Source organism: Stegodyphus dumicola, chromosome 8 (assembly GCF_044657685.1).
Source record: "Stegodyphus dumicola isolate Sdum_Otavi_A_Nest chromosome 8, ASM4465768v1".
In the NCBI taxonomy this organism is placed as follows: Eukaryota; Metazoa; Arthropoda; class Arachnida; order Araneae; family Eresidae; genus Stegodyphus; species Stegodyphus dumicola.
In genome coordinates, this window is record NC_140775.1 from 169,955,322 (window position 1) to 169,980,661 (window position 25,340).

General features: G+C 30.1%; 1 protein-coding gene across 3 annotated transcripts in view; it reads left to right on the top strand.

Moving 5' to 3' along the window:
* The window catches only part of Frl (formin-like protein), a 146,967-nt gene that overhangs the window by 101,612 nt on the left and 20,015 nt on the right, over positions 1–25,340 (top strand). For 2 of the 3 annotated variants that reach the window (XM_035364208.2, XM_035364209.2), the window contains exons 11-21: positions 1,163–1,215; positions 4,939–5,080; positions 5,165–5,353; positions 5,585–5,709; positions 7,636–7,734; positions 7,865–8,041; positions 10,664–10,741; positions 13,727–13,813; positions 16,959–17,027; positions 21,900–21,980; positions 22,131–22,260. In XM_035364208.2, the coding sequence (XP_035220099.1) occupies positions 1,163–1,215; positions 4,939–5,080; positions 5,165–5,353; positions 5,585–5,709; positions 7,636–7,734; positions 7,865–8,041; positions 10,664–10,741; positions 13,727–13,813; positions 16,959–17,027; positions 21,900–21,980; positions 22,131–22,260 (1,230 nt within the window). Of the gene's footprint in view, positions 1–1,162; positions 1,216–4,938; positions 5,081–5,164; positions 5,354–5,584; positions 5,710–7,635; positions 7,735–7,864; positions 8,042–10,663; positions 10,742–13,726; positions 13,814–16,958; positions 17,028–21,899; positions 21,981–22,130; positions 22,261–22,891; positions 25,339–25,340 lie in introns of those variants that run through there. The other variant, XM_035364210.2, reaches the window with a different exon arrangement.

Here is a 25,340-nt window from a genome sequence, read left to right on the forward strand (position 1 = left end):
ATTTTCTTTTTTTTATAGAAGTGTTAATAATTTATGATCACTCATATAATTCTCTCGTTGCAAGAAAACTCTCAGTAATCCATGTATTAACATACTTTTTTTTTTTTTTTTTTTACAAATGTTTGTTTAACTGAGAAGTGAGAAAGGTGCCATATCTTTCTTTCAAGAAAGACCCATTTTACCTTCCATTTGAATATGCAAAAATGGCCATAGCTGCATATTAATGCAAAATGTATAAAGGTGGTGTAATGGAGGTGCAATGTGAAAGGAAAGAAACATTTTGACAACTCTTTCATTGGTTTCAGAATGCTGTTTGTAATAGCGCAACAGTTTATTTATTATTGGCCAGAGGGACTGACATCAATTAAGTGGTAGGAGAAGCAGCTCAGCCATTATTAAAATGCAACTATTGACTTAAGCAGTTTTATGCAAGAGTTGTATTCTCTGACAACTAATAAGTTAATAGATGGCTCCAAAAAATATTAGGCACGAATGAAAGTTTGTTTGTATGAGGAAAAAAACGCAGCTGGCAGAATTCTTTCACAATATTTTTTTTTCTGATGGATTATGCTGTGGAAGTGGTGAATTCTTTCTCATTGAGGTTTCGAATGAAGTGACAACCACAATAATATAAAAAATTATTGCTTATGTACATGAGGGATCAGCCATTTATTCAGACTCATATAAAACAGAAAAACTGGAAAAGCAGGTTAGAGACATTTTACTATGAAATGTAAATTTCATTTTATTGATCCAACAGCATAAAATATTAAAACTGTCGCTTTGCTAAGTGGCAGAATAAAAATAAACAAAGCACAGTTCGCTAACATCATCAGTCTTACCTTACGGAGTTCACTTGGTAAATGCTCTTGAGACCAAAAAAGAAAAAAGCTTCTGATGCCATATGAAAAGCTGTTCCGAAAACATGGCAACCAAAAAGTATATATGAGAAGTAAACAGGAACTTGGCAATAACCTGGCACTAATTTGTTGTTTAAAAGACAGAGACCATAATAGTAAATAAGTACCAATGATAGTTCTTCTGTAAAAAATAACCATTTTTATATTAGATCTGGAATCTTCAAGTTTCCGAGATATAGCATTTAAAAGGTTAAGGTAGCCCAAATTGCAATTTTTTTAAATTCTGATTTATTTGTTTTTAGTTGAACTTGAAACTCATCTTGAAAATGTCACCAAGGAAAGGAATGAACTTTTGGTATGTTATTTTATGTGCTGGTGCTTTTTTTATGCATTATGTGGATTTGCTTAATTTATTTAAAAACTATTTGCTGTGACAAAACCTTTATTTTTATGAAATAGTATTGTAATGTTGTAATATTTCATAACATTTATATCAGGTGCATTTCATATCAATATTATTGTAATGTAATACATTTGATATGCAGCATTTCAAAGAATACCTACAAATAAATTTTTGTTTCATTTATGTTAAGATTTTAACTGTTTTAAAGATGGAATTGATTTTTAGTTTTTCTTTGACATATTATTTCTTTATTTTTATGGCTCCATCAGTGGCCAGTGTTTAAGATTGCTAAATACTGGTAGACTGACCTGGCTTGGGTTTGATCCCAGATGAATGGGCTGGCTACATGGTTGGTTTTCATGGTTTTTCCCATGTGTAACATAAAGACGAGCCAGTTTCCCTTAGAAAGTCCTCCGCGAAAGCATCCCTCCTTTTATGCAGATAGCCCTCGTGCTTTGTGATATTCAAATAGCCTAACTAACTCTATTTTTTGTATTTGCTTTAGCACAATTTGCATCTCGATTGAAATAAAATCAATTTTTATAGCTATAGTTCGTAGTCAAAATCTATTGTTATATTATTATTATTACCATTATTAAACTTTACTTGTCATATTTTTTAAGGCAATTTGTGTCTTATTATTTTGTTAAATTTCAAATATATGAGTTCTTGATCATTTTTATTTTAAAAGCATGCAATCTAATTTTTATCTATATAAACAAAGATTACTATCTATGATGTTTTACTAAGAAATAGTTAAACTAATATGAGCACTGAGCTCTCATTTTCAGCAAAAATTCTAGACTAATGTTGAATAGTATTTGCTTATTACATTACTTTTATACTATATAAAAAGTAATTACAAAGTAAAATAATTTTTTGTTTTTGCAATAGATCAAGTGTTCACATATGAAACTGTGCATTTCCCCAAGCAAAAAACCATTTTTTTTACATATGTGTTAAGTATATCATCTATTTCCTGACGTTGAGTATTACTTTTAATCTAGCATCTGAAAAATTATGTGACATTCTCTTTATTCAAGTTCATAACATTTTACAAAATATAGTTCATATAGTATATTAAAAAATAATAATCATACATAAATATTCACTGTAAAGAGTAATTCCGATTCATTTCTTCAAGTTATAGGTTAGACTTGTCCACCTTTACTTTAAAAAATGTCACTTAATCTTTTTTTTTTCGGGGGGGGGCTAGATTTGTATATATTGGAGAACCCACAGTGAAACACCCAAATATAACCTTTTAAATGTCTTCAAGATATCTATCATTTATACAATGACCTTTTGAAAGCCATTTAAATATAACATTTGAAATTATTCAGTCTATTCAAAACAGAATCTCTTGTCTTATGACAGAATGTTTATTTTCCTGATACTAAAAAGCTCAACTGCTCCAGTCCATTACATAAAAGCAAGCATTGGTAGTTTTTTTGAATAATTATGTGAGCATCCAGTATATATAATACAAAGTTTATTTTTTTTTTTCCTAAAATATTTTCTAAGAAACAAAAAGTTGTGATATCGGTGTTATTACCTTATTTTATATCCATTATTAAAGTTGTTGCTAAATTTAATCTTTAATAAATTATCAATGGCATCAATTAATCTCCATTACCTTGCAGCTTCTCACTACTAAAACAATTAGAGCTGAATGTTAAAGTGCTATAGTAAAATAGCAAATATTATCTTATTGTTAATGAAATTAATATGTCTCTAAAATATGATTCCAAGTTAGTTTTTGTAAAAACCACAATCAACTTCTCATTATGATTCTGAGCATTTTCATTTACCATGGAAATTTCTGAAGCTGTTGCCAAAAAATCTTTATTAAAAAATAAAAGGTTAATTCTAAAATTGCATGAATGAATGCACACCCCCCCTCAAAAAATAATCAAAAGTTAATAGAGTTTAAATTGCCGTCATAGTACAAACAAAAAAAGAAAATATGTATAATTATTTTAGTGATTTTTTTTGTCATTTTAGCTATTATATTGTGAATTTAGTTAGTTACTATATTGTGAGTGTTAACTTAACTATTTTTAGTAATAAGTGTTTTTTATCAAATAAATATCTCTGTAAAATATGTAGGTTGGGGCAAAAGTCATGGCAACTATTTTGTTTCTTGAAGATACCAGTCCGGTTGAAAAATATGACATATACAGACGAAAGGACAATACTTGTGTGGACAATGAATAGCACTGAAATATCGTAACACACGAATTTATTACGGTAGTATACAGGGCAATATAGCCTTCACCGTGCAAAAGAATGATAACACAATACACATAAAGTTGACATGACAAACCTGGGCCTAAAGACCCTCAATGTAGTCCCCTGCTGTCACCACACACTGCCAACGATGTGGGAGGCACTGAATACCATCAGCCTCAGCATTTGCTGCACCATGTGTGAATCGGGTCATCTTTTGGCACACAGCATTAGCAATGGCCTCTCGTGTTGCAAACCGCCTACCATGTATTGGTTCCTTAATTTTGGGAATGAGAGTCACAGAGCTACAGGTCAGAAGAGCACTGTGGGTTCTCCAATTCTTCCCATTTCCAACATTGGAGTAGCTAACGTACACACTCTGCCTTATGTGGTCTTGCATTGTCGTGCAGAATTATTGCATTGTCCACAAGATCCGGACGTTTATCCTGAACACCACGTCGTACCTGTCGCACCAGGAAGTCTCTGTAGTACTGTGTGGTCATTGTTCTGCCATGAGGAACAAAGTGGCAAACAATGACACTCCTGACACCATACACGACGATCACCATCAATTTGACTGGGGAAGGATTCTGACGCTGGCTCATTATGCCATATCCTGTGGACGGTGTGTTTCTCGATGCCACTTGCCCTCTCTAACTCCAGTAATGTCCATCGTCTGTCTTCATCCATGAGGTGCTCGATGACAGCACGTGCCAAGTCAGTCCGCACACTCACCGGTCGTCCCGAACCTTGCTCATTACTGGTTGACGCACGTCCTTGCTGAAACTTTCCTACCCACCGTGCTACTGTACGATATGGTAGGGCATTATTCCCAAGGGTTCTACTAATTCTCTGTGACATTCCATCGCATTTCTCCCTCGGAGAACGGCTATTTCGATGTAAGTGAGCTGCTCAACACGGGTTACTTCCATCTCGCACGGCACTCACCAACTGACTGATTTCAGAGCCCTCGCTATTACAGAGCCATCTTTTGTTCTGCATACACACTATGCCTGCAGAACTTCCACACAACACATATACGTTTTGTGATCCGTTCACATATCTACAAGAAAAAAAATAGTTGCCATGACTTTTGCCCCAACCCTCGTATATTGTTTTCCAAAGTAATGCTGTGTGCATTTTTCTGTTTATTTTCGGGGTATCTTTTGTCCAATTGTAATATAGAACAGTATCTTGCATTTAAACAGTTTCAGCATTATGTAAAGTTAAATTTACATAATGCAGGGGCTATAAATGAAATAAATTGTTGTTTCATTTAAGCATTAATTTCTGCCGATTCTTAATTGAATTCAAAGTTAATACAAGGCTAGAGTCTGAAGTTAACCTGATAAATTTTGGTACATGTCATCTTTATAATAAGTTTTAAATGTGTGTTTGCATTGTCAAATATAAGAAAATAATGAACATTGCAACTTTTTGTTATAGGAATTACACAAACAGGCTGATGAGGAATTGAATACTTTAAGAAGGGCTGTTTCTCAAAAAGAGGAGGAGTCTCGTCAGAGACAGAGCCTTTTGGAGTCCAAAATTCAAGAGCTGGAAGTATTGCAAAATACTCTTCCTAGAGGTAAATACCATTAAAATGGAAAATAATGTATATTTTTTAATATCATTTTTATCATATTGCTTAAATTCTTGTTGAATATTGTAGGTAGTACAATGTCATCTAGTGCTATGGATGGCCATTCTGTATCAGTGCTGCCATGTGCCCCACCGCCACCTCCTCCCCCTCCTCCTCCGCCACCAGTATCTGTTCCTCCTCCACCACCACCTCCACTCCTAGCCAAAGCTCCTCCTGGACCTCCACCAATGCCTGGTATGATGCAGGCTCCTCAAGATGGTAAAGATTTCATTCATTTTGTATTTCGTAAAATAATGATTTATTATTTTAACTATTTTTTTAAATGCTGCTTTCAAACATATAAACGTTTTGAAAATTGTTTGTAATATACATAAATATTTGCAGTCTTTAAAAAGAAGTATTGTGGTGAATTTTTTGTTTTTAATGTTGCAATTTATTCCTTTTATTATTTTATGCATGTCTTTAATAGAAATTCTTTTTATTTTTTAGCCATGACAATTAAAAAGAAATTCCAAACAAAATATAAACTTCCTACCCTTAACTGGATAGCACTAAAGCCTAACCAAGTTAAAGGGACAATATTTAGTGAATTGGATGATGATAAATTGTACAGTGTAAGTAAACTATTTATTCTATACAGTGATTTGTTTAACTGCCAATTGATGGTTCTTCAAGGTTTAATTTAAAATAACTGGCAACTGCAAACTTTTAACTTAAATTCTTCCCCTTCATCTTAGAACAACAAATGTGCATGTTTAAAGTTTATATTATTTTGAAAATGAGTAATTTATAATGAATCATATTTTTGTAGGTGATAGACATCTTTTTATAGATCAATGGAGTTCTCAAAGATCGGATATTTTTGTAATAATTTTGATATTCGGTATACATATATTTCTGGTAGATAATTTGTAGCTACTATTTTTCTTGATTTAAAAATAATAAATTTGTAAATTTTGTTTCTTTAAATAAATTTTTAAAAATGGATTTATGCAAAATTGACTTAAAAGACTGTAATTAAATCAGTATTTTCTTTTTAACATATGATGTGTATTTTCTTGGCATTTATAAAATTTTATAAATGATTTATTATGTAGTATTATATCTGTTTCTTTTGTACAGAATAAATTTGTTTTTATATAATTTATTTACAAAGCATTTTTATAACCATTGATTTTATTTATTTAAAATTATTTGAAATTGCTTAAATTTTGATTTGAAACTATGTAGTAACAACATAAAACAAATCATTTTCTATATTGTTAGAACATCACATGTTCTGAACTTTTGGAAATACTAAGATTGTACCTTAAGTGGAAAATCATTTTTAGTTAAATATTGTGTTACTGTGCAGATAAAACTGAACTTTTGGAAATACTAAGATTGTACCATAAGTGCAAAATCATTTTTAGTTAAATATTGTATTACTGTACAGAGAAAAGATTTAATTGATTTAACTTGCTCTTTGAGTATCACTTATTTGTGGTTTTAGCACTTGCCCCTAATAAAAATAAACTAAATAAGAACAAAAATGATATACAAATAATAGTTAATAACTTACAGGTTTTGATAAATATGTTTAAGACAAGAACTGGTCATAGACAAAGATTTACCTTTTAGCTAGCCTGTAAGGGAAACATTATCAGTGCTTTTATTTTCTTGTAATGCAGTTTCATTCCTTTTTCGCATATGAGGTATTTAAAAAGTGTTTGTTGTAATGTAAAATTTACTTCTTTCTTGGGGGTGGAGGGGCAATTTATAGGAAACCTATCATTCTAATATAAGGAAGGAATTTTTAAAATGAAAAATTCAGACCAGGGCATTTTAGTTATATTACACACTTTAGAAAAATATAAATTTTAAATTCTTGTTTGAGGCTCAAGGAAAAAAAAAGTGTCAGATTTTTAATAGTTGTTTTAGTCGAATAAGGAAAACCCTATCAGTACATAATCAGAATTACATGAATTATCAATAATTAAAATTTCAGTAGGTATTTCAGGTAGTTGTGAAAATTATGTTGATTCAAAAAATAAATAAATTTTTTAATTGAAACTGCATCTGGAACTGTATGTGCCTTCAAGTATGTATGAGCAACTTCAAGAAATCGAAGGTTCTGGAAATTTCTTGGCAAACAGGGTAAAACTATATAAGACTAGAGAGAGCATCATTTCTCTGTTTAGGTTAGAATATTGAGAGATCACTGAGTGAGCCTGTACATTTGAAGTTTTTTATATTGTCTGGTATTTATTTAATGTTCTTAGTAGTTTAAAGTGATAACTATTGATTCTACTCTGTCATACCGAGAAGAGCTGTAAGAGTATTATTGTTAAAAGTTGCAGAACTGCATAAGGTTTCTTTTGGAAAATACATTTTATGAAATTATTATTAATATTGACCTGTGTAAAATTTGTAAATCTCTTTAATATTTTGCTTAATCTGTGGTTATTTGTTGTTTTTAGTTATACTTTGACCATAAATTTTAAATTTTGTATCATTATCTCTAACATTTTCATTAATTTTATTATATGTTCTCTTCTCAGATAATCGATTTTGCAGAATTTGAGGAACATTTCAAATTAGGTATTCAAGGGCCATTTTCCGATCGAACAGATGACATTAATGGAAGTAAAAGATTTAAGGTAAGTAATTAAGAATAAAAAAAAGAAGCAGATTCTGTTTGTTCTTCTCCATTATTTATAGGAAATAAATGTTAGCTTTTAAATTGAAAAAAAAATAATGTTAAATAATAAAATAATTGTTTGAATGTAGGTTCCAGAAAAGGTTACTTTATTAGAACACAACAGGCTGCGGAACATGGCAATATCCCGGCGAAAAGTTGAACTTCCTTGTGATGTTGTTGTGAAAGCTATAAATGCACTTGATTTGACCACTCTGTCTCAAGAATTTGTTGAAATTCTTTTAAGAATGGTGCCCACTGAAGCTGAAGTAAGTACTATAATTGTTTCTGAAAAATTATATGGTTTACTGTAAATGGTATCATATCTTTAATCTTTTTATGCTTAACCATGTGCTTTAAAATATTTTTCTTTTATTTTCATTTCTGATGCAGAAATCACCCTCATGGTTTGAGATTGGGAAAATAAGTAATGAACTAAATTATTTAAAATCATAAATTTCTTTCAAAAATTGTCTTTTTTATTGTTCCTTTTTATTATTCACAGAATTCTAAATTGATTAGTATCATAAACAGCATATTTTTAATGAAATTTAATTTTTTTAGCTACTTGAATTTATCTAAAACTCGAGAATTTTTTTCCTTTTTTGTGGCTTTCCTTTACACATATGAGCTTAGGAGTAAAGCTTAAGAGTGTGCATTTATGTTATAAAACTGTGTTTATGATGTTAATAATTTTTATTGCTACTTTATCAAATGGTAATTTCATTCACATACATTTTGGCTCATTGATAATATATTCAAAATTAAGTTATTTTTTGTGTATGATTAATTTTGAGGTGACTATGTATAGTCCAACATAGCAATCCTATTAAAGAAATGTACATCAAGGAGGGAGGGGGGTTGCATTAAAATTTTTTTCAAATTCTTCAACACTAGAATTATCTTTTTCAAGAAAGCTATTTCTTGCTTTACAAAAAAATGCAATTAAAAGGAAGCCAAAAAAAAAAAAAAAAAAGTAGTGTAAAATAGTTCAGAATTCTCAAAAAAGTAATTTTTAATGCAAAATTTAATTTATGGAAGTATTACTATTACCTATTGCTTATTTCAGAATTTAAAATAGTCACAGGCATGTCAAAAATAAATAATAAAACAGTTTTCCTGATTTGTTATGTGAAGGGCGGAGCCCCAAAGACATACGGATGTAACAAACTCAGTTCACAATGGTCTCCTGTATATAAGTATAGGGTTAAAGTAGTAAGTGTTGTGCAATAGCAGCATCTGGTATATGGCTAATATAAAAGCAATACCATTTAAGTGGTTAAGAATTTGAGTTATCCTATCTGTATATTTTAATTTTCATGTTCATTTGATTAATTAGTATTACTGTGCATGTTAAAGAACAGAAGCAGGTCTGAATAATTGAAAACATATAGATTGTTAATTAATAACTTCAAAACCCTTTAAACAGGGGGATAGATAAGGAAAAATTGCTTATGTAGCATGCCCTTTATTAATACCCAGTAGCAAGAGTTAATTTTTATCCATGCTATTAGACTAAAAATATGTTTTTATGAGTGAAATAAATATCAAAAATTGTAATAGGTTTAAATATTTATTGTTTACACTTAGATATCAATGGCTGTAGAATGTTGTATCAGTAAAGATAAACTTTAATCGTTTAAAGAAAATGTTAATAAAATTAGTTGAATTTCCTGCAGTGGATTACAGGAGGCTGTAAATTTCAGTAATTTATTATGTAATAGTCTCTGCCATTGCTCTGTGTGGGCTTATACTAGGTGAATGTTTTTGTCAGTTTTCAGTTTACTTATGGGGTACTTTGAAGTTCCATGATAAATGTCTATTGAAAACTTTAAAAGCTGGAACTGTGAATGAACATATTATTCTTTTAACCTGGCGGAAGTCGCACCAAGAAAAGTTACTAGAGTGGGCGCGTGGGGTATCACATACTCCAATATTTAAAATACGATAAAAATAGTTTTATTTAGTTTTAAAGCTGTTTTTCTTGTTCTCGTGTATTATAAAAACGTGAATAATAATTGGGTTTCAAAAAATTAATTTCCAACATAATCTTAGAGTTAAAATTAAGATAAATGAAAATAATGAAAAAATAAACATCATGCCTCTAAGTTTCATTTTATGTAATACACAATGCTCATTTTATTTCTTCACACTTTGAACGAAATACATTCATGTGTTTCATTCAAAGTGTGACACAGAATGTTTTCACATTTTAAACATTGCATTCACGTTCTTCTTTCTGTCCTTGGCGCGAGGGCAAAAAATTTATCACATCTTTCATACATCTTTCATACTTTTATACTTTCATACTTATATATCTTTCATACTCTTCATTTTAATTCAGGTATTTTCCCTTTCTATTCTAAAAATAATATTTGCTTGTAGTAAACCAATCTAAACTGCATCATTAAATAAAAAAAAAAAAAAAAAAAAATTAGTAAAAGTATTTTCTATATCAAGTAACAAAAGTAATTTTTGATGATTTTTTGTTCATTTTAATATTTGAAATCAAAGAATTGTTATTTACTTGATATGTTGTAATGAAAACAATGATGAACATCTTTAAACTAATTGGCAAAATGATATGTCCAAAATCTTTGTATTAGTGTTGCATACATTTAATTTTTGCTTAAATAAAGCACTGAAAATATTCATAGACTAAAAAAGTATGCCTTGCTGTATGCATATGTTACAGGATATTTTAAATAATATGTTTTGTGTAATAATCAGCATAAAAAGTAATGTACATGTTTTGAGAAATGTAATTATATATGCATTTATTCCCTGAATACTTTTGTTTTCAATCTTGCTTGAAGTGCACGTTTTCCATGCAGATTCATGTAACTGTGATTTGCATAATTTTAATCTCTGTATTTTAATTATTTGTTTAGATGAAGGCTTACAAAGAGTATGAAAGGAATCGAAAACCCATTGATGCCTTAACAGATGAGGATAAATTTCTTTTACAGGTATATATTTATGCCTGCTGATATAATAAAACAAAAAGTTTTTATGCAAAATGTATGTGTATAGATGGGTATGGATAATCATCAGAATCCTTTACCTTGTCATCATAATCATTTACATTTTATCACAAATTTTTGAACTTTCATTTTGGAAATCTGAATCAATGATGTTATAAAAATAATTCGCTTCAATACAGAATAATTAGCATTATGGCTTAATAAATACCATGTACAAAAGCATTATTTATAGTGGATAAGAACATTTTTTAAGCAATGAGCATTAGATAAATTAACCCCTTGAGGACCAGCATGCAAAGAACGAAGCACAGTCACAGGACTGAACCCCCTGAAATGGAACGTCGCCACTGGCCCATGCATTTTCAGCAGTTAAGCCTAATTTTACCAAAGAAATCATAGAAAATCACCGTTTTAATATAATGTCCTCAATTTTTGATGTTACATATTTAATATACTAATTCTTAATGTGTGTTATTATAAAGAATGTAAATGAAACATGTGAAATATAAAATTATAACTATGCACATGAAAACAAATACTATACACATTACAAATACAAAATTTTAAAGGTTTTTCCATCATGAACGTTCTGCAATATTATTACCTGCTATAGTCAGCTATAGATGCGTTTTCTCACATTCTCCTAACAAAAAAAGCAAATAACATAAATGAAAATATTGAGCTGGATGCACTTCCACACATTCTGATAACCAAAAAACCAAAGACAAAAATTAAAACAAAAAAAAGGGGGGGACGAACAAGAATTTAGGATGAAATAAAAAAAAAACACCAATGTTCCTTTAACTTGCCTTTAACTTTAGAGCTGTGATTCCTAGTTTACTTACAGCAGTAAATCTGTCAAAACCAAAAGCACCGCACAGAAACTGATGCCCATATATGACGGTCAAAAGCCATATGACTCTACCAGTGTGAAAAAAACATTACCATTTAGTGCCATTTAAAAATTCAAATAAATCGTTTTGTTTTCAAATTATGGATATGTGACACTGGGCTGAAGAGATTGGTCAGAGTTCTTCACACAGATGTGGTGCCTGGGCTCATAAGAGTGAAATCATTGGTCACGATCAGGTTTAAAATGAGTTTTATAATGTTAAAATACAATGAAAAAACATGTTTCTAGAAATATAACTGAATTTTTTAAATTATTATTTTGTCATTTAGTTTAAAGTTTCATGTAGTATCTTTATTCTTCTTAATTTATTTTAAGTCCTTTCAAATCAAGTAAAATCTTTGTGCTGTTTTAATAAAATGAAAACATAAGAAATTCTCAGTTCCATTTTAATTTTTCTTAATGCACTTTCAGTATGTAGATGCAGAAGTAATTTTTAAATAATTTTGGGTTTGCAAATGAGAATTTACTGTTTAAATTGGAAAATATGCGAAGTTATTTTGGTGGAAGGTATTTGAGTTTTTCTTCAGTCTGCTACTTGCTGGCAACGGAGTGATTAAGAGTGCTGAATACTGGAAGTTTGATTATGCAAACAGGCTGACTTTGCGGTTGGTTTTTAGGGTTTACCCCATGCATTATGTGAATATCAGCCAGTTTCAGTTAGAAAATCCTCCATAAGGCATCCTTTCCCTTAGGTAATAGCATTCTTGAGCTTCGCCATATTCAATTAAACTTATCTCCAAAATGGATTGATATTGTTAAGTTATGGTTTTCAGGTTGCTAATTATTAAGTTACTATTCTTAGTTTAGCAGCCTGTTTATTAAATTAAAGTATTTTTCCTCATTAAATAAAAACTTTTAAAATATTAAAATTTAAACAAATACGTAAAAAAGTAGAAAAGCAAATTTAATTTATTCTTTTGAAAAACTTTTAAAATATAATCATTTTATTTTTTATCAATAAATCAGTGAATAACTGATACAGTCAAAAGTCTTTAATCCGGACCTCAAAGCTACAAAACGCATGTGCATAATACGTTTGCGCATGCGCGTTTAATGTATAACGGACGGTATAAGCTAAGCTAAAATTATCTAATTATCTATTTCAGTTAATGTTGCAGATTGCGTTGTTCCTTAATCTTCTAATTGGATCCGGCTTATTATTTTTTGCAGACTGTTAGAGCAATTTTATAAAAGTAAGCTTGAACTTTCGATTACGTCAAAAAGAATTTCCGATTCTGGAGCTACCAAAGGATCTATAAAGCGAAAGCATGTTTCGATGTCCATCAAACAAAAAGTGGAATTGCTGCAAAAAGTGGATAAAGGCATATCCTTTGATTCTCTAATCATTCCGAAAACTGTTTATCAATTTCATGCTGCTCTGCGGGGGAAGGAGGGGCAACACGGGGCGCAATGAACTGGAAGTTGATCTGTCAGCACTATCCTTATCTTCAGGGCAGATGATTTTATTTTATTTGGCTTATAATTCCTTACTAAATGTATTTCATCTCGATGTACTCCGTCTTTGATATGATTTAAATCAAATTCCTCATCATTATAAATATCAGGAATACAAATCAAATAGTTTTCTGGTTTCAATTTTCTAATTTCAACTATGCGTAATGTATGCTTTACGCATGCGCATATTGAAAGAAATGTTTAATACAGTAAGCAAATAAATATAAAGCTTTTTTGTGTGTGTGTGTAAATTTTGATACCTTTTAGATCATAATTGCTCTTTTTTTTCATAAATTATGGTTTCATATTTTTAATTTTATAATTTCTGCATGCCATCTTACCAGATTTAAACTGATGATCTATAATCTGGAATCGCCGAAGTTCCGATGAGTCCGGATTAAAGACTTTTGACTGTATCTTTATTTTCTTATTAATCTTTTTTTGATACTGACAGTTTTGTTTGGAAGTTATCATGTCTTAACATTGCATGCAATTGTTAAAGTTTTTAATGTTGCTGTATTCTATTTAACTAGATAAGAGATTGTCATGTTAATTCGTTTAAATTCTTTATTTTATTTATTTATTTATTATATATTTTTCAGTTATCCAAAGTTGAAAGGCTTTCTCAGAAATTAAATATAATGAGTTATATGGCTAGCTTTAATGAAAACATACAGCTGATAACGCCGGTAAACTTTTATTTTCCTCATTATATATTTAAATGATCTGTTATAAAACTGTGCATTTACATTTACTGTGTGTGTGCATGTGTGGATGTGGAGCCAACCCTTAAAAAAGTAAAAGAGCTTTGGAGCAGCAACAACCCCTGCAGTTGCGTAATTCCAAATCTGCACATAACTTTTGATTGCCCTGAAGCTTAACAGTTAGTAGACTGTTGTTGACTAGATGCCACACTAGTGATATAGTGTAGATTAAGAAGTACTGAAAGCAGATAAAGTACATCTGTAGTACTGCACTGTAGAATTTATATCATAAGTTTTGACTACCTTTTTACAAGATTAATAAACTGTTTGTTAGTACCTACATTAATATTGTCTTATAGGTTAACAAAATACTGTAAATGTTATGTGTATTATTGGCACTACACATCAGATATGGAAAATTAAAAAAAAAAAAAAGAGTGCAATATTTCAAACAGCTAGCCTGTTTTTTCAGGTGGCATGAATTTTCTGCAGGCTTAGAAACAGTGCCAGAAAAACTAGATGCATTTTTATGTACTAATTAATTTGTTTTCTAGATTTGCTGCATTATTTATTTTTTAAAGTTATATTCTAAACACAGTAAAAATTGAGAGCTGTATAATATCATATTCTGCTGATTTAGTTCAATTAATTGACTTGGCACTTTGTTTGGCACATAAGCTTACCCCAGTGCTAGCAGCCGATAATAGCTTTAGAAAAAGCTTTTTTTTTTTTTTTTTTTTTTTTAAATAAAACAATATCTAATGTTACAACTAATTTTCTTGGATGCCTTTACTATTTGATACATTTTATTTACTGCCAGTGGTCCCTTAGGTGGTCTGCAAGTATTTGTATGCTTTTTGTTTTCGAATATTAATTTTTATAATATATTTGTGCTTTTATTTTATGATTGGAATAATTAAATAGATTAGTATGTGTATATATTTTATGCATTCATTACACAACTTTTATATATTTGTAGACTATTTTTTAGCTGCTAATAATAATAATAGTCTAAAATACTAAATATTAGTTTTGATATTTTAATTTTCTTTAAACCTCTAAAAAATTTCTCAGTATATTTATTAGGGGGGGGATAGTCCACATGTTAACAAAACCACATAGCTCTAAAATCAACTATATGAAAGCAAGTTATATTACCATTAATGACCAGAAACCAAAGGGAGTGCATTTATTTAAAGCTTAAATTATGTCACTGCAGTGTAGGTCTGCCATTAGCCAGAATAACAGTCTTAACCTTTCAAGGAGGCCATTTTGCTAAGTTTAACCTGTTTCTTCGGGTGGCATGAATTTTCTCCAGGCTTAGAAACAATGTGAGAAAAACTAGATACATTTAATGTGCTAATTAATTTCTTATACCAGTTTTGCTGCATTATTTAATTTTTAGTCATATTACTAGTTTTAAAGTATCATATTACTATTTTTTAGTATCATATTACTATTTTTAAAGTCATTTACTAGTTTAAGCCTAGTACAAGTGGCAGAAACCAAAGGGAATATATTTATTTAAAGCTTAAATGATGCCACTACAATGTAGGTCTGCCATTAGCCAGAATAACAGTCTGAACCTTTCAAGGAAGCCATTTTGCTGTCTCTTTAAATAGTTGTGGCTGTTTTTTTTTTTTTTTTTTTTTTTTTAAACCAAATCTGAGTTAATTTTTGGACAGTTTGGTCTGACTTTGAATTATGAATTTGATCATTCCTTGCTTGTCAAACAATTAACTTATATGCTTTGATTTATGAGCTGGTGTATTACACTGAGAAATGCACCGTTCATTTATTGCTGCAATGTATTATGCAGTATTTCTTCATAGTCCTTAGCATTTAGGGCTCATGGAGGAAAACTAGTTTAATGCCAAGCTAAGGAAAGCAGGCCTTAATATGTGAAGGTTTCCATGCCTTGTTCTGAGATGATACATTCTTGTAAGTAGAATTTTCCTTTGGCAGTTACAGTTTCTATAGACAAGGAACATTCCACAAGCTCAAAGGGTAATTAATATACTTCAGAAAAATATTTAAAATGACTTTCCTAGTTTTCTACATTTTATATATAAATTTGAAAATGAATCCTCGGGAGCATTTTTTACAAAACACTTGCTATCTTCTTGTTCCATCACCCTTGGTCTGTCCATCAACATAAACAAAAAATTGTGGCCTTTTACTCTCTTGTTCATTTATGCTGCATTCCTGCTACTTTAACAAAAGAACTCAACCTTTTACCATTATTGACATTTCATTTAATAAACTTTTAAGACCTCCATCTCCTTCAACTTTAAGTCTTCAAACTTAAAATACTTGATTTCTATCCATTTGTCTCCTATATGTCCACTAGATTTAGCTCTCTCCTTTCCAAATACTTGAAAGTATGCTTTTCTAAGCATATCAATAAAAAAAAAAAAAAAGTTCATATTTGTAAAAGACAAAATACTTTGTCTTCATTCATGGGAACATTTAAAATTCCTTGCAGGCAGGCTCTACAGCATATATAGGATAAACACAGATTTTAAAATTCAGAGTAAAGTAACATACTTATATGCTTTTTGACTGGCATTATACATTAGGTATATGAAAGAAAAGGAAATAAAATGGTCTTTGTTTCCTTCCTATTGTTGGGACAACACCAGAGTTTCTGATTTTTGGAATCAGAGAATTACTTGCATTATTTTGCTTGTAAATTTGGATTACCTTGAAACTTCCACAATTCCTTTTGCACTACAATCTAGTTAAGGATGTAGCTTCCATCTTTTCTTTTGATTTAACACTCCAACTTGCACTTTGAGTACTATGGCTTTATTGTAATAATTTTACTTGAATTATGACTTTATTGTTTAACTTTAGTGTTTCAACATGCACTTGAAGCACTATGACTTTATTGTTTATTGTAATAACAACACTTTGACAGTGTTACAGTAGTTCCAGTTTAACTGCAGTCAGTGACTTTATCTAATTTTTTATTTTGCACTACTTTTTGTGTATTTTAAACTGCACGTAGTTATTTTCATGAAGTATTTATAGTATGTTACATTTATCCATACGTTTTTATGAAACTTTTCTGTAAATCTGTGTATAATATGGAATATTTTAATAATTAAATGCTATATTTTGATTAAAGCAAGTTCATGCCGTTATTGCTGCTTCTCGCTCAATAAAGAATTCAAAGAAAATTAAGAAATTACTTGAGGTAATTATATTATTTTTTCATTCCATTGCTGTATAACTATGTATTCATAATATTTATTTTTTTGTACTTAAACGAATCTGACAAATTACTTGTGTATATTTTTAATGTTTTATAAATTTAGTGCAAATTTTGAATGATAAAAATAAATCTAATGCATCACATGCAATTTTCCTTTTAAAAAGAATAATACTGTTGCTAATGTGTTGTGAAAATAATACTTTAAAAGACTGTTATAATAATGTTGTTGTTTTGAAACATAGACTAGCTTCATATTAATAAAGGTTTAATTTATTTGCATTAAATCAAACCGAGATAACTTTGAAATGTCACATTAAAAAAGCACAAAAATTTTACATAAAGAAAGGTGAAATCATTAAATCTTCTAATATTAATCTGTGCTAATTCTCTTACACCTTTGCTAAAAGCCAGAAGTGTCATAATTGGTTTGTAAATTAGTTTAAGTTTAGTACAAGTGCCATTTTTTTAATGATTGAATTCATATATACATTAAAAAAATACTAGCAGAAATATTTAAACTAACAGGCAGTTTGATTTTAGCAAAATGTTTGAACAGTATTGGAAGCAACTTACTCACTCTTTATTTGAATTGAGTTTTTCAAAAGCATTGCTAAAACATTTTGAAATATAAGAAGGCATAGTGAAAATGATTTCTGTAGCTTAATTTTTTATGTTTGTTGTTGCACAATCTCATCAAATAATAATATAGAGGGGTGTGTGTGTGTGTTAGTGTTGTAAAATCAAAGAAAATTATGTAGAGCTAACAAATTTAATTTTCCTTATTGCTTCATAACTGAGAACCTGTGGAGTTAATCTGACAGTTAATCATATGACTCTCTACATGTATGTATGATATGTATTCATGTGTGTGCTTTATATATTAAGATGAATATAGAGAAATTATACTAATAGTGCATATAACATCTGTTTACTTCGGAAATTTTGTATTGCTCATAAACGTGTTATTTAATATTTTCTTGCTTGAAATTAAAGGTGTAATTTCTTTATTTCAAATGTGCTAAACATTGATCATCATCAGGTCATACGTAAGTACATACTTGTTTATGCGTGGCATGGATGTTTTTCTTATTTTAACTTCTTGTATTTTAATATGTGTATGTATATCTCACTCCATTTTTTGTGCAAAAATTAAATTTAATTGTAAATTTTGGGGCAAAATTATACAAAAGCTTATCTGATGGTTTTACTAAACTTATATGTAAGAAAAATTAAGAATATGTTAAAGATTAAATTAGCAGCGTAAATTAATTTCCCTTCTCTATTCTAAAAATAGCAACATCTATTTGCACTGCGTCATTTCGAGAAAAATCTATGTCCTATGACTCTTACGTAATTCTGGTAATGTAAATTGAACTAAAATTCAGGCAACCAATAATAATTTTACAGCAATATTAACTATCCAGTCAAAATGCCTTGAGAACCAAAATTAACTCAGTTTGACTTAAGATTTCATCTTGAACATTATGCACTTTCTTTCTATGCTTTGCCTTAGCTGGACTGCTGTCTGTCTGCTGCTGCTGCTTTCTTGCTACAAAGTCATCAAAAATGTAAGCCTTTTGAAACAGTCATATTTAATGTGCCGACTTGTGTGTAGCCATAATATGTTGCTGAAAATAAAGCTGAAGATTTAGCCAGCATTCGCCTCCAATTTTCTAGTCATTATGGATCAACACTTTTACGCCATCAAAATTCCTACTCCTGAATATATTACAAATATACTAGTACTTTAAAGTCTTCACTTGGACAGCTTTGATTATTTAAGGAACCTCCTTACATTAATCAACATATTTATATATTTGTGGTTGCCTATGTACGAGGCGTATTCGGAAACTAAGTACCGTTTTGAAAAAAAAAAAAAAAAATAGTAAAACAATTTTTTCGAATCCAGTTTTATTTTTACATGAAAATACATGTCTTAAACTATTTTTCAACATAGTTTCCACCAATGATCAAACATTTGTCATAGCGGGTGACCAGTTTTTGTATACCATCGTCAAAGAAACTTCCCGTCAGTTTCGATAACGATGACTCCACAGCATTTTTCATGTCATCGTCAGATCGAAAGCGCTTGCCACCAAGCTCGCGCTTCATGTGCAGGAACAAGTAATAGTCGGACGGCGCCAAGTCCGGGCTGTACGGCGGGTGATCGAACTGCTCCCAATGAAACTGTCGAATTAGCGATTGAGTGACATCAGCAGTATGGGGCCGAGCATTGTCATGGAGCAACACAATTCCTTTACTGAACATTCCTCTTTGTTTGTTTTGAATGTCATGCCTTAGTTTTGTTAAAGTCTCACAACATCGTGTCGCATTAATGGTTTCACCTCTGGGAAGAAATTCAGTAAGCAAAACGCCTTTCCTATCCCAGAAGACAGTGCACATGATTTTTTGTGATGACATTGTCACTTTGAACATTTGTTTTTTTGGAGAATGAGTGTGTCTCCACTCCATCGATTGTTGTTTCGATTCTGGTGTGAAATGACACACCCAAGTTTCATCACCTGTCACAATTTGGTTTAAAAAGTTTTCTCCCTCATCACTGTACCGCGTGAGAAATGTCAGGTCACTACCAAGTCGCTTTGTTTTGTGAACATCGGTGAGCATTTTTGGAACCCATCGGGAACACAGTGTGAGATAATTCAAGCGGTCAGATACAACTTCGAACAAAATAGTACGTGAAATTTGTGGAAATGCCTCTGAAAGAGTTGTCATTGTGAAGCGTCTGTTCTCATAGATTGCTTCATCAACTTTCCTTACCAAATCATCGATGACAACAGAAGGCCGACCACTATGAGCCTCGGCATGGACATTTGTTCGACCTGCATTAAACATTCTTACCCACTTTCTCACCATTCCATCACTTATCGCGTATTCACCTTAAACTTCTATCACTTGACGATAAATTTCGGCCGGTTTAACATTCCTCACGTTCAAAAATTTAATCACGGCACAAATCTCACAGTCAGCGGGAGAACTAATTGTCTTAAACATTTTGAATGTGCACAGCAAACTGAAAACACAACATAGAGCAACCAAAATGGCGACAATTGAAAGTCAGTGAACAAGAAAGACTAGTGCCCATGCGCAGGACGCCTACCACAGCGCTGTGACGGTGCTAGAATGAAATGATACTTAGTTTCTGAATACACTACGTATGTTAAAACTAAAATTTATAGAACAATTTTTTTATACTGCTCAGTTTTTATGTGTATATGTTTATTATGTACAAAGCTGTGTATTTGTTATATAGAAAATATTAAAATACTATTATGGTTAATTTTTTTGGTCACAAAGCAAAACAGAGCAACTATCTATCTAACTATCTATCTATCTATATATATATATATATATTGCCTATATTGTTGTAAGATAAAGTATTTTGACATCTTTTCAATAACTGGTTAGAAATTTCCTTGCTTTCGAAGCAGTGTCATCTTTTAGGTGCTGGATTCACATATCTTTATAATTTTGTTTGAGAAAATAGATTCCTATTCCCTTTTTTAAATCTTTAATGTTTTAAGCATTGAGATTTAATTGATTTTGACATTCTTTCTATATCCTCTTTCAATTTTTTCTCTGTAATGTTTCATGATATTTATATTTGGATTATGACTTGGCCATTGAAAAAAAATATTCACTTCATTATTAGGTAAAGTATCTTTCCCAATTGTTCAGTTATTTTTGTGCAAGTATCTAACTGGAAAAACCTTATATTTTCATATTCTCATTTGCATAATGTATTGCTTAATTTTGCCATGTGTTCATGCACGTCTATCCCCTAATCCTGTTTATATGAAATAAAATACTGTGGATTATTTCTGTCATTTTATGAATGTCATATGTACTACTGAGTTAATTAATGCCTCCTCATGTAAACAAGTGTACAGTCTTTGCTAAAAAGAACTCTAAACTAGTATTCTCTTGGTTAATTTTATGTATTCCTTAACAAAATCTAAACGGTCCTTTTCATTGTTTGCGCATATACTATACTTTTTACTTAATCAGCGTCCAAACAATTTTTCTTCTTACAAACAGTGTTTTAGATAAGAAATGCTTAGTTATTCTAAAGTAATTAATTTTTACAAATTACCAATTAAAATGAATGTAGTATTGTTGTTAATAGACCAAAGTCAGTTATTGAAAAAGTAACTATAAATTATACTTCAGGATTTAATTTGACCGAGTTATTTGCTTCAAATCTAAATTTTGTTTCAAAAAATCTTTAAAATATATTAAAAAAATATGTTAGTGATTGTGGAATTATGGGGTATATCTTAGAATCAATGGCTTTATAGAGTTGAAGAAATGCAGTGTTTTGTATAGCTTATTATTTAATGCTTTTGTACATGCTTTCTTGTACTAAATACACATGACTTATAGATGTTTTGTTGTTGAAAGCCAGACAACTGTGAATTAAAGATAATAACTTAATGTCATTCCAGCAGTTAGAGTTATGAATGCATAATATGAATGAATAAGCTGAAAAGATATGTGGAAATTCCCAAATGCATATATGCTTTATATATATGTATATAAAAGAAGAAAGGAAAGAAGAAAAACTGTATACATTTCCCCCCCATTTATAACAGTTAAATTTTCCCAGTTACAATTATATTTAACCATGTGATAACAGAATTGAGAGATAATTATTCAAATTTTAATTGTAACTGAATCCAATGGAAAAAGTAATAATTTGGAAACTCTCATTATGTTCATTATATTATTTTTTATTCTTCATTTTGTAATTTTTCAATATGTAAAATATGAATGCATTTCATCAATCACTTCCTATATACTTTTGTATTAATATTTTTATTTTAAATCTATTTCTAGGTTATTTTAGCATTCGGAAACTATATGAACAGTTCTAAACGAGGTCCTGCATATGGTTTCAAGTTACAGAGCTTAGATATGGTACAGAATGTATCCTTTTTATCCCTAATCTTAACTTTTTTGGGGTGGAAGGAGGATATTTTTTTTTTAACTTTCCTTTCACTAATCAGTTATTTATAGCTAATTACTTTTATGATAAAAACTGTGTTAATTACTTCTTTTTTATTTCAGTTGGCTGATACAAAAACTGCTGATAGAAAAATATCTCTTCTTCATTACATAGCAGAAACCATTCGACTAAAATTTCCTCAGATTTCAAATTTCGACAGCGAATTATTGTTTATAGAAAAGGCAGCATCAGGTATTGCTGAATTTGATTCATTGATTATATCTATAATTTAATATGGTTATCTCCTCTTTCAGTCCTAAAAATAAAAACATGCTTATAATAAATGCCTCTAAACTACGTTGTTTCAAAATTAATCTATCATGTATTTAATACTCAGAACACAAGTACTTATGAAATACCAAACTCTTTCAGCACATGATATTAAAGTTTGTTAATTAAAATTTAATTGACCGGAAGAAATAAAGCCATAACACTGTTATTCTTAAGCTACCTTCTTATTGCAATGAACATATTCTTCTCCCATGTACTGCATTACTAAGATAAAATCAAGCATTTAAATTTCCTCATATACAGGATGTTTATAAAGTCCCTGACCCATTTTGATGTTTAATAACTCTTAAAATAATGAAGATATAAAAAAACTTATGGCATTTATGGATGGAATAACTTGTATATTTTCCTTTTCATATTTGAATATCTTTACTTTTGTAAATATTGTCTGCGTTGTGGTTAATTTCAGATAATTTCATTTTAGATATCTGTACTTTTCTAAATATCATCTGCTTATTAATTGCATTTTTTCTGTTTTGTTTTTGGCAACTATTGCAATGTTATGGACTTTTTCCTTTGGGGATTTGTAAAGGACAACGTTTACAGGAGGAGAGTGTCGAACATTGATGGCCTAAAAGCCAGAATTACAACTGCAATAGCCTCTGTGGGTGCAGATATGCTTGCCGGTACCTGGCGTAAAATTGAATATCGATATTCTCTGTGCGACAAAGGGGGCACACATGGAAGTTCATTGACAAAGGTCATGAAACATTTTGAGTCTATCTAACCATTTATGTTATTAATTTTAATCTATCTTTATTATTTTATGAGTTATTAACCCTGTGAGCAGCCAGGGTTTTTGCTAAGAAAGCACAAATTTCCCAAAACTACTATGAGAATAAATTATGTTTTTGGTTTTAATGCAAAAACTCTCCAGGTATTTCATACCTGAATTTGTTTTCTTTTGATATATTGCCTTAATTTCGTTGACATATTTTAATATGCATGTATATATACGCTCTTACAGATATAGCAATAAATATTCTAGGCCGTATATACTATATATGGCCTTGCCGCTTAGAGGGTTAAACATCAAAATGGGTCTGGGACTTTATAAACACCTTGTATATTATAAAAGTGTGAAAAGTATGAACATAATTGATCAAAACTAGACATGCAAGTTCCTCCAATTTAACTATTGTTCTTCAAGAATAAAGATTTGTTAGATGAGTCATGACTGCAGTTATGTTTCTATGCCTCAATTACATCATATCTTTCATGATCCACATCAAAACTTTCATGGCATATTTATGTAGTATGTCTTGTGGGTGGTAGAAATTACATGTACAGAATTTCTTTGTTTCGGATGACACATTTAATTCCTTAAAACATATACATATTCACAATTATATAATAATGTTTCCACCTTTAAAACCATCATCATCGTTTATTCAACGCTTTTGAAGGCCAACTCCAACCGACTACATCAGAGCAAATTTTACCAGATGCAGCTCAATGCCATCTGGCATTTGACATTGGCACTACATTTATGCATGGTATATAAATATAATGCAGTAATCCCGTAATGAAAACTTGTTTAAGACAAACACTTAGTTATCATGTACAAAATTTCTATCTCAGGTGTGATGAGCTTATATGAAGTTTTATCAGTTAATGGGAATTTGGGTTGGCATGAATTATGAAATTTTTTTATTTAACATGAACTTTCAAACTTCATATTTTTTCTGAATTGCATTTACAATAAAATGTTTACATAGATTTACTGATGTGTAGTTCAGTTACATATGAATTTTCAGCACTCTCCATCATGTCTTTATTTTCTGAGAATTCCAGCAACATTGCTTGACAGTTCTCTGGTAGCTTTCAGGACTCAAAACAGTTCTAGGTAAAAATCCACAGAAAATATATTCACAGAATAATGTTGACAGGTATAACTGCTCACAGAGAAGAAGCCCACATGGAAATATGAACACACAGGAAAAAGCTTGCATGGAAAAATGCTGACATGGAAATATGATCACATGGAAATACACCCACTGATAAAAAAATCATGTAGAAATTGCCTTACATTAATAAGCCAATAGTTAATCAATATAAACATCATACACCTACTTGCATTTTATAAATAAAAATTTATTTAAATTTTCAAAAAGTGTATGGTATATATTTCAAATACTGTGTGTGTAGATTCTATAGCTATATAAGATTAACAAATGGCCATTTTGAATTAAGAAAAGAAGAGGAAGAAGGGGAAAAAAAAATGAAATAGAATATACAGTGAAAAATTATTACAATTTTAAATGCTGAAAAATAAAATAACAGTAAATATAAGTTATACAATTTATAGTATAAACATTTAGAAGAACAAACAAATAGAAATAATTACTTTAGTTAAAGTACTAAAATTACCTTATTATATTTAAATCATAAATTGAATTTAAAATACAGGGGAATTATGATCAGATAATGCACGTGTATAATTTCAGTGTAGAGTAGGGTTTCTTAAAATTTTTGGTGTGGGGACCCCATAATATTTACAAAAATTATGTGGGACCCCATATGCATTATGCAAATCCAACACATGCTTGTGTGAAGCTATCAGTTTCTTCACTTTTACTAGAATATACTACAGTTTTAGGTCATTATCTTTAATTTTTAAAGTAAAATAAAGGTTTCTATTATAAAAAAATGCATTGAAACATTTTTGTTTTTTCTTTGTCTGTATTGTTTTATCTTTATCTATTTTCAGACACATTATGTGAAAATAATTGGTAATTATAAAATTATTATAATAAGTTAAATATCAAAATTGCTAACATTTTTGACGACCCTCTACTGTAGGTCCCATGATCCCAACTGGGGTTGCTACCCACAGTTAAGAAACTCTGTTCTAGAGTCAGTGTTTGTTATTCATTCTTTGTTTAATTTATATAAAAACATTAATCAATGACAGTAATTGTTATTTTTGTGAGCAAAAGATAATTTTGAGAAAACTATATTGACAAAAAGTTTTGATAAAA